Raw genomic sequence first — 10,382 nt, 5'->3', positions numbered from 1 at the left:
TTAACAGAAACAGTGCACACCAGCTGTTCGATGAAATGTTTTGAGCACGTGGAAAATTTTTCTTGAGCTGAGACTTGGTGAGGTGATCTCTTGATGCATCTAGAGACTGCCTGATTTATCTCAGAATTTATGGAAAAGAAAAAAAATGAAATTCACCAAAAATGGCAAATCTGGTCCAAACTTGCAGCAAGCAAATTTTGAAAAATTTGAACTGTGGACTAGCAGATCTTAATGGATCTAGGTTGAGGGTACTAAGGACTAGGCAGAGGAGTTTATTTGGGGCCAAGACTCAAAGGAAATCTGGTAGTTCCTTTGTAAACCACCATAGTCCAAATAAATGACAGAAAATGATTTTGAGGTTAAAACAAATAGAAATAAAAATATAGGAGAAGTTGAACCTTGCTGGACTTGATGCTTGACTTGACCAAAGTAGGCAGGTGGGTTTTGGAAGAAGATTTTCTACATAGGCCGTGGCAAGAGAGAAATTTTGGAATGGGGAAGAATAAATCCATAATTTATAGGAATTCTTTTTAATAAAAAGAAATTATAAAAATCTTCCAAAATTATTTGTGTAGAGCCAACACAAGATGAAAAACCCTTAAGACCAAAGATCAAGATTGGGAAGAACCCAAAAAAAAATACTTGTCACAAATGAATTTTTTTTGAGAGGGAGTCTTTAAAAAAAATTAAATAACCTCCTTCCAATTAAATAAAGAATTTGATAAAACCAAATCAAAAAATTTTGGAGTGTTACAATACATGTGCATGTTGTACACATAGAAATTGCCATGCTTATATAAGAAGAATGTCATCGTTCAGAAGTTGCATCGTTCCCTCAGGTGGATGGTTGGAGAAACGTTTGCAGGTTCTTTTGGATTGGATGGTGGAGCGAACAGGTGGCCACAAAAGGTCATCGTAAGAAAACAGGTGGCCACAAAAATTGTCAGTTGGCATGCGGTGAGATTCATACAAGATCAGACGCACCACAAGGCCCATGCAAAAACCTTGTCAGGAAACATCGGTTCTATAAGGTTTTCATTTTCTTTTATGCGAGTTCAAAGATACATGTGCTTTGATTTACCGAAATGCGCAGGGGCAAGCGAGTGCGGGGGCACTCACCTGCCAAGTCCTACCGTTTGCTTATTTTACCCCGCAATTCGCGTAGTAGTTCAATCCCACACGAGGGCACACTAAAAAAGAAAATAGCTCAAAAAGTTTTGTGTTTCAACGATGAAACTTACAGTTTTCGCATCTAAAACTCTCAAGTTTCAACCAGTTTCAGAGATATAATTTAAAATAATTTTTTCTGTCGGTCGTAGATATAAAATATTTTATTTTTATCGGTCGCTCGTACTAAGTTTCAACATTGAAACTTAACATTTTTTTAAATCATCAACATATATTCAAAATTGATCTTATTTGAAGAGCTGGTCACGAGAAACCTGAATATGAGAACAGAACTTAATTTAGAATTTTGCATATAAAAGATATAAAAGTTTGAAAATCAGAAGCCAAAATATATTTAAAAAATGCCACCAGAGACATGCATGCCCCCGGACTTGCGTATCACAAATCCTGTCCCCTTTGATTTAAACCCTAGGTCACTCACAAATGTGCGATACAAGTTCCAAAACACAATATCGTCAAAAACAAAAGCTGATCCGGTGACAAACCAAAGCCAGAGAATCGCAACACATATCCACAGGAACATTACAATTCTCCGTACGTGCAGAGGAGATCCCGAGATCGGGCTCACGAGCAGAAAATCCAGTGTAGGCCGCAACCCATCAAAACAGCTGAGCAAGCAAGACGACACGGATCATCACCAGCTAGTGCTAATCATATCGTCAGTACTAATCTCTGAATATCTACTCCCAGCTAGCTGCCCCACGCTATCTGTAGTCTATGAGTCTATAATTAACAAAGCGCACAAAATGATTAGTGCAAGATTGTGGATCTCAACTAATGCACTGCCACTACTGCTAGACATCAACTGCCTATATATTTTACTAACACAGCACCAGCACTACTACTGCACATCGACGATCAACTGCTCGCTTTTGTACGACCAACACGCCCCCATCAGCATACATCCAAAGCTAATTGTTGGCATTTGTCTGCATATATTAGTATACATAGCCCGCTATAGGTGCGGGCAGATGGTGGTTGCCAAAGCTCAATCAGAGTGTGCGCGCGCGCCTTTTAGGCGCTGGTTTGACAATAGGGTCCATCGGCTTGCCAGTTAGCCAGTAGGCCAAGTCATTCCGAAATTAGGCGGGAGGGCATAATTAAGGGGCTCGATATTTCGCTGTCCGAAAAGGGCCAATCGGTGGTGGTATGTGCGGCGTTTTGACCACTGCAATATCTATCTGTAGCTGCGTTTGTTGAAACCGGTTAACCCCGTTCTGCGGAGCTGAGTTGAGGCCGGCCGGAATCGAGTGCGGCGTTTTGACCACCGCATGCGCTAGATGCGTTGTTAACTCTAGACCTACCTCACACATGCAATCATACATGAGAAAAGACTCACCACAACATTCAATCATGTATGAAAATGTTTTTCGTCAATTATTTCACTCTATATTTAATAAATATTTTACAATTATACATAATCAAATATAGTAACTCATATATATATATATATATATATATATATATATATATATATTACAAATTTGATTCTTAACTTAAATTTTCATCGATCAATTCCGGCAGCAACACGCAGGATTTTTGAAAAGGAACGCTTTATTACTTAAAAGGTTTAAGCATTACACCCAGCCTCTGCATAACTAAGATGCACACAGCCACACAAAGTCCTCTGCAAAAACGAAAAATAGATAGGCGGAATACAAATATAGAGTTTGTATAACGCCTAAAGCGGAGGTGGGCCAATCCTATGATCATGTTGCCACCCATGTTGGATAAAATTATCCCTCGCCGTATCCTTCAATCGTGTACACACCTTCGTAAATAGGTCTCGATTCTCCACGCGTTGTAGAAAGGACCATAAACGAAGAGTCCCGGTACATCTGTAGATAACCTGCATTAGAGAAGTACTTTTATCGTTAAAAATCTTATCATTTCTACATAGCCAAAGCGACCAAATAACGGCTAGCGCTCCCACCCTAAGAAGAGTTCTAATTAAACCTGTGATCAATCCCCAGTTGCCAAATACATTGGCAACACTACAAGGAGGATACAAGTCAGAAGCTATCTGAATGACTGACCATATAGACCGAGCCAATTTGCATTGGAAGAATAAATGTTTTATTGTCTCATCATGATGACAAAAAACATATCGCGGACTTCCATGCCAATTCCTTTTGATAAGGTTATCTTTAATAAGAATGATTCCGCGACGAAGATACCCTGCAAATATTTTATTCTTAAAAGGTATCTTCATCTTCCAGATCTTCTTATTATTATCAACTGGCATATCGGACTGGATTAACGCTACATAGACTCCACTGAGAATTTTCCATTCTCACGCAGGATATCTTCTGTCGTTAGTTCTATATGTCGTATGTACGAGAACGTGAGTTAGTAGACCAGCAGCTAGCCCCTCCATAAAGCCCTATGTGCCTACCCTAGTTAACTGGTTTCGGTGTTCCAGACATATTGTCACGTAATCAGAATCGGTGTAAGATCGACCATACCCAGTGCCACTAACGATAATCTTGCGTGTTTGCGTGAGATTTACACCTTTCGGGTCAATGCATGCATGTGTTCGTGGAGTCGGGGACCAAGGCTTAATTGACAGCCTCCTCCCGGTGAAAGATCGATACGATCGAGTTGCTACTTCACTTTGCTGGTAAGCACCGGCGAGCTAGCGGGAAAGGGGAAATGGCTAGTGATTAGCACGAAGCTTCGTGAGAGTCGTTCTTTATTTGCGCAAAATAAATGTTTCCACGTTGTGCGCAGTCTGAATTCCTATGTTTCTCCGCAAAAAAAGTCTTAACATCCACCATTATTGTTTTTTTCAGATGAGAATGCCCACAGTTATTAGTATTATTTTGCGGGAACTTCGAACCTATTTTCTCAAACATGACAGTACAAAGAATACAAAAGTAAAATTGCAAAAAATAATAATAACAAAAATTACATTTATGTCTGTAGACCATCTAGCGACGACCACAATCACTGGCGCGAGCCGAAGGCGCCCCACCATCATCGCCTCTCTCTCAACGAAGTCGGACAAACCTTATTGTAGTAGACAACCGTCATGCTAAGACCCCAAAGGATTAGCGCACCAGAATAGCAACCACCGTCGATGGAGAGAAGCATAGATCGAAAGGGTCTAATCTGTTGACGCATGAACATAGACGAACGAAGACTGGATCCATGTGATTTACCGAAGACAACCGCCAACCGAATCCCGTGAGATTCACCGGAGACACACCTCCACACACTCTTCGACAACGTGAGACGCATCGTCGGGACAGGGGCTAGGCGGAGAGAACCTTATTCCATCTTTTGCCACCGCCTCGCCTTTCTGAGCAAGATACAATCCCTAAACAAACTCAAAAAAACACTTACAAACGATGTATGAGCCCCCCTCCCCGCGCCGGCAAAGACCGGGACCCACCGCCCCTCCATGGCCCTAATACCGCATGAGATGAGGTAGATCGATGTGGGCGGGCGGGATGCAAGGAAACCCTAAGCCCAATATTATTGTTTCTACCATGAGAAACCGGCATGTGCGTACGTATGCTTCTCCAACCGAACGAATAAACGCTGTGTCATCAGAAACCGTTCCGTCGCGGAGACGAGACAAAATCTCTCACATCACCCGCGGTACCACCACAAGTGCAGTGCATCAACGCATGTGAACTTCATCGTACTACGTACGCGTACACGAGCTCAGATGGCCAGAGATCCAGCATTCCAAGCCCATACCAATTCACGCGTCACAGATTCCATACCTATACGTATTTATTTACAGGACTTCGCCCGAGAAAATACACGTTCTTACACAGGGTACAGACGTGCCGAGATTCCACCATGATTGATGGCCGCCTTTTTTTAACCTGGAAGACTGCGTCGAGAGTGCTGGATTCCGATAGTATATGCGGGCTATGCATGATGGGCTGGCACGTGGACCATGATAGCAGAAATTATACAAAGCTGGTGGAGATCATTAAAGCCCGCTCAAGTTGTGAGATATAGATATATACCCAACGCTGTACGTCTTCAACTCCTTTTTGTGTTTTTAACGCGCAACTTTGCCATGTAAACAAGCGTACGTACCCTACCTACGGGTTCATTCAAACAGGCTGCTGGAGTGCCTTCACCTACTCTATAATTTGGAATTGTTGGAATATAGGAGTACTAGCGTAAAGTATCTCGTGGCCTGCTTGGCTTGGCCAAACTTCTGACTTTTTCGCGGGAAGCCAGACACTTTGATTAACATAACCTAGTGGATCATTAGTATCCAGTTCATTCAAGCAGGTACACAGGTGGTATTGGTGTTTTTTAGGACTGGTGTACACGCATCGTACGACTTCACTTTGCAGCTTATAGAACGGAAATGCACCAAAACTGATGTATACATGTACACTAACTCTTATCTACCACAACGAATTTATATGCTTAATCTATATAAATTGCAACATATTGAGATACTAGGTGTTGTAAACTCGCAAAAAAAAAGATAGTTGTTCCAGAACTTTTTCTTTTGTGGAAATAGTTTTTTTAAGAGTTTTGAGGAAATAGTTGTTCTAGACATTTGTGTATAACAGGCACTACAATCTCTCTAAAAAAAAGACATGCACTAAGAAACAATACGTTAGAAGTAACCTAAAACTTGCCAAGTGCAAACCCCAGTTCCTGAAAGTCGTGCAGCGACATTTGCGTCACGAAAGTGGTACCAGTACGATGAGTTTCCTTTGGACAAAAATAATAAATAACTGAAAGGCGGGCCCACTAAATTCTGTGTGGGCGCCGTTCCCGGGAAAAGAGGCCGTGAGTGGGCCCACCTCCGTCGAACTCCCTACTCGTGTTTTCGTATAAGAGCAGGGACGGACCCTCTTCCTCGGAACACCACCAATCTCGCACAATCCTAATCCTAAGCAAGAGTCGAGAAACATCAGAGCAGAGCAAAAACCCAGCCATGAAGGGGACGGCGCCATGGCGCAGGCTCGCCGAGGCCGAGGCCGCCGTCAACCGCTCCGTCGCGGCGAGCAGCGTCGGGAGGTATTTCAAGCTTGAGGCGCGCAAGAGCTCCTTCACCAAGGAGCTGCGCGCCGGCGCCGCCACCTTCCTCACCATGGCCTACATCATCTCCGTCAACGCCGCCATCCTCACCGACTCGGGCGGCCCGTGCACCGTGCTCGACTGCACCCCGGTGGGTAACTCCACGGCCGTTCCTGGGCCGGAGTGCACGCTGGGCACGTCCAACCCGGGTTACCAGCAGTGCTTGGCGCGCACCAAGAGCGACCTGATTGTTGCGACGGCTGTGGCTGCTATGGTTGGTTCCTTCGCCATGGGCACCCTCGCCAACCTCCCGCTGGCGCTGGCCCCCGGGATGGGCGCCAACGCCTACTTCACCTACAACATGGTGGGCTTCCACGGCTCCGGCTCCATCCCCTACCGCACCGCGCTCGCCGGCGTCATGATGGAGGGCATCATCTTCTTCCTCCTCTCGGCCGTCGGGCTCCGGTCCAGGCTGGCGCGGATGATCCCGCGAAATATCCGCCTCGCCTCCGCCGTCGGGATCGGCTTGTTCCTAGCCTTCACCGGTCTCCAGGCGAACCAGGGCCTTGGCATGGTGGGTGCGAGCCCGTCCACGCTGGTCACGCTCACCGCCTGCTCCCAAACCGACCCCGTCACCGGCGCCTGCCTCGGCGGCACCTTGCACAGCCCCACGTTCTGGCTGGGCGTGGCCGGCTTCCTCGTCACCGCCACGTGCCTCGCCAGGGACGTCAAGGGCGCCATGATATACGGCATAGTCTTCGTCACGGCCGTGTCTTGGATCAGAGGCACCAGCGTCACCGTGTTCCCGGACACGCCGGCCGGCAATGCCGGCTTCTCCTACTTCAAGAAGGTGGTGGACTTCCACATGATCAAGACCACGGCCGGGCAGCTCAGCTTCGGTGGCTTCCGCCATGGCAGCGTGTGGGTGGCCATGCTCACGCTGCTCTACGTCGACGTCCTCGACACCACCAGCACAATGTACTCCATGGCCGAGTATGGCGGGTTCACCGACGGGGCCGGCGGGTTCGAGGGCGAGTACCGGGCCTTCCTCGTCGACGCCGGCTCCACGGTCCTCAGCGCCGGGCTCGGGAGCACCACGGTGACCACCTACATCGAGTCGACGGCGGGGATCAGGGAGGGCGGCCGGACGGGGGTGACCGCGGTCACCGTGTCGGCCTTCTTCCTGGCGTCGCTCTTCTTCTCGCCGCTGCTGATGAGCGTGCCGCCGTGGGCCGTGGGGCCGTCGCTGGTGCTGGTGGGCGCCATGATGATGCGCGTGGCCAAGGAGATCGAGTGGGGCGACATGAAGGAGGCCATCCCGGCGTTCGTCACCATGGCGCTCATGCCGCTCACCTTCTCCATCGCCAACGGCATCATCGCCGGCCTCGCCGTCTACGTCGCGCTGCACTGGTACGACTGGGCCGGCCTGGCGTGCGGCAAGGTGGGGAAGGCGCTCGACGACCGCCGCCGGAACCAGGTCGCCGCTGCCACGCCGGAGGTCGGCCCCGCCCCGGCGCAGGACGCCGTGTGACCGGATAAACTTGTTTCCTCCTCGTGTCTCTTCTCTAGCTGCTAGTTGATGATGGTTAGTTTGGACACAGAGCATCATCGTGATCCGTGACATGGGATTAGGACTACTGTATGTACTGGTAGTAGCAACTGTAGTTGTGCTTGGAAAAGGCGGCAGTGGGAACGGTCTCGTCTCGTTTGAGATTCTTGATGTGCAAGGACCCATGATGTTTGTGTACTTTGACGGCCATGATGGCAATGCTCACATTGATTTCGCTAGCCAGCACGTTTGTTTTCGTATAAGTTGTACTGGCAGGTTTTGCTTGCATAGAGGTCAAACCTATCATTACTCGCAGGACGCCTCCAGAAGGAGAGAACTTTGAGATTGGTATATGCGATGAACTCCAAGGTTACTACTGTTCGACAGTCAAAAAACACTAGTATCGGATGCAACTTGTGAGCAGCACGTCATGATCTCTTGTCTTGTGAGGTTATTTTCTTCTCAAGTCAAGCGTGAAAGTGAAAGTGTAATAAAAGGTTTTCGGTGCTCGCGTCGCGTGGAGCTGCAAAACTTGCCGTGTACCCAACTCCTGGCTGCTGCGTCATGGGCACGTACGCTGTATATAGTTACTGTCAGCGTGTTCGATTGCTCGCTGGAAAACGAACGGAGTGGGAACTGAGGAGCTCAGCTCAGGAGATAAGCCACAGGTGCGTATCATGACCGGGATGAAGAGGATATTTTGCGTGTGGATTGGGGATGTCTCAAGGCTGACGACGGCTGCTGCTTTCCTTCAAAAAAATCGATTCCCTGCCACGTAATCTTTTTCCCTCCAGTAAAACCATCTGCATCTGGACGTGGTTCGAAAGCTGGATGGGCCCTATTGCCGGAAATGTGTGGTCTGGTGTCTCGCAAGTCAATGATTCCGAGAATATAGCTTCGACTTGTCCTCTCGTGTTATCGGAGCCCCAAGGTTCAAGTAAACCTAAAACTGTTCATGCGCCTGGATGCTCTGTTAAGTTAAGTTGTTCGAGAAATTTCAAGGTATTGTTATGAGGTGTTCAGTCTGAATTATGGCATAATCAACTCTGTTCAAAAGCTCAGGACTGCATCCAGCCATCCAAAATCAAGCAGCATCCACCCATTTTACTCCTGATTGTGCTTCATAAACTCTTCCCTGAACTAATCACTTGAAAGCTCACTTCTTTAACGAAAAGGGTTTACTGAAAGGGGGAAAAATCTACTTTTCACGCAGCGTATCTAAGTTTCTGAAGATGCAATAACAACACGGCATGAGGACATGAAACATTCTGCTCCTAGTGCCTGCTCGAATGCTCGCAACGCCGACCCGACGCCTCTGCGTGAGCCCTAGTACACAAAGGTACAAAAAATAACTGTAGCCCTTTTTTTTGGAAAAATGGAGTACTCCCGAGACACATGCTGATGTTTGTGTGTATTACTTCAACTATGATAAGTACATTTAGGGTCTTTTTTCGATTCGCTAGATTTTTAAGACACGGATTAGTAAAAAAAATACAAGGTTGAATTAACACGTCCTCTTGAATCCTAGTGCAAGATTAGGGAACCACGCAAATTTGGATCAAAGAGTTTGATCCCACCGGAAAAAACTAAGAAATTGCACCAAGAGGTTTGGGACTTTAAGTGGATTGAAAGATTTCTCCAAAACAGAATGCAAAGCTAACCTGAAATGATTTTCTAAGGATTCCAATTTTACGAATGAAAGAAATTACATAGGGAAAAAATCAATAAAATGGGTAGGGGGTAACCCCTTTTCTTAATTGTTTTTTATAAAAATCTAAGGATCCAAATCCTCCTTAATTCTACTGAAGTTTCTTTGAATCAGGTGGGCCCTTGGAGGGAAATGTTTGATCAACACCTGCTGCTAAACAAAGTCTACTTGTTTTCCTCGGATGATTTGATTAGCATAGTACGTATTCGATGCTACTCAGCACCGAGGAAAGTCTGCGGCGGTGGAGGCAGCGTCGTGTCAGTAGTCGGTCCACTCTGAACCTCATATGCAATGGCCAACCCTATTGGCATATGAGCATCGAAGTGGCAGTGCATAATCCACATCCCTGAGGCAACAACAGCAACATAAACATATATAAGAATCTGCAGAATCCATGCATTATCGTCAGGTGTGCTCTGTACCATGATCAGTTCAGCGTGCACGTACCAGGGTTGTGGCGACAAAGCGGATGACTGCCCGGCCGCCGGCCAGCACAGCAACGGTGTTCCGCTCCTGAGGATTATATATGGGCCGACCCACATAAGGAGTTACGCGAGTGAGAAACTCTAGCTGCGAAGCATGCATCGGTTTTTGGTTTTATTCTGGTTTTGGCAAGCTTCTAGCAGCTACTAGTTGTTTTATTTATTTTGTTTGGTCGGTTTTCTTTGGTTTTATGTGTTCGTTTGGAAGGGTTTTCTTCTGTTTTTTCGTTTTATTTTTACTAGCACAAATGCCCGTACGATGCAACGGGAGAGATATTTATTTACGACAAACAACGGGAAAGATAAATCGATGTGTCCACAAAAAAACGGTCTCGACAACGGTAGGCGACAGAGTAAGGAGTTGCGGTCTTCTCACTGGACGTGTTTGGCCCATGAAATTTTGATAGTGATGGGGAGCACCCAACTCGTGCCTTTTTCTTTCGTGTCCGCCTCT

General features: G+C 46.7%; 1 protein-coding gene across 1 annotated transcript; it reads left to right on the top strand.

Moving 5' to 3' along the window:
* The first annotated feature begins 6,019 nt into the window (after nucleotides 1–6,019).
* On the top strand, nucleotides 6,020–7,936 carry AZG2 (Xanthine/uracil permease family protein). Its single transcript, XM_087517760.1, has one exon. It carries the CDS (start codon nucleotides 6,107–6,109, stop codon nucleotides 7,718–7,720), a length of 1,614 nt encoding a protein of 537 aa, XP_087373886.1. The 5' UTR covers nucleotides 6,020–6,106; the 3' UTR covers nucleotides 7,721–7,936.
* The last annotated feature ends 2,446 nt before the right edge of the window (nucleotides 7,937–10,382 follow it).

This window comes from Triticum urartu, chromosome 4A (genome assembly GCF_056163025.1).
Source record: "Triticum urartu cultivar PI428250 chromosome 4A, HENAU_Tu73, whole genome shotgun sequence".
In the NCBI taxonomy this organism is placed as follows: Eukaryota; Viridiplantae; Streptophyta; class Magnoliopsida; order Poales; family Poaceae; genus Triticum; species Triticum urartu.
The sequence above is the reverse complement of the archived record's forward strand: the minus strand, read 5'-3'. Positions and strand labels throughout refer to the sequence as shown.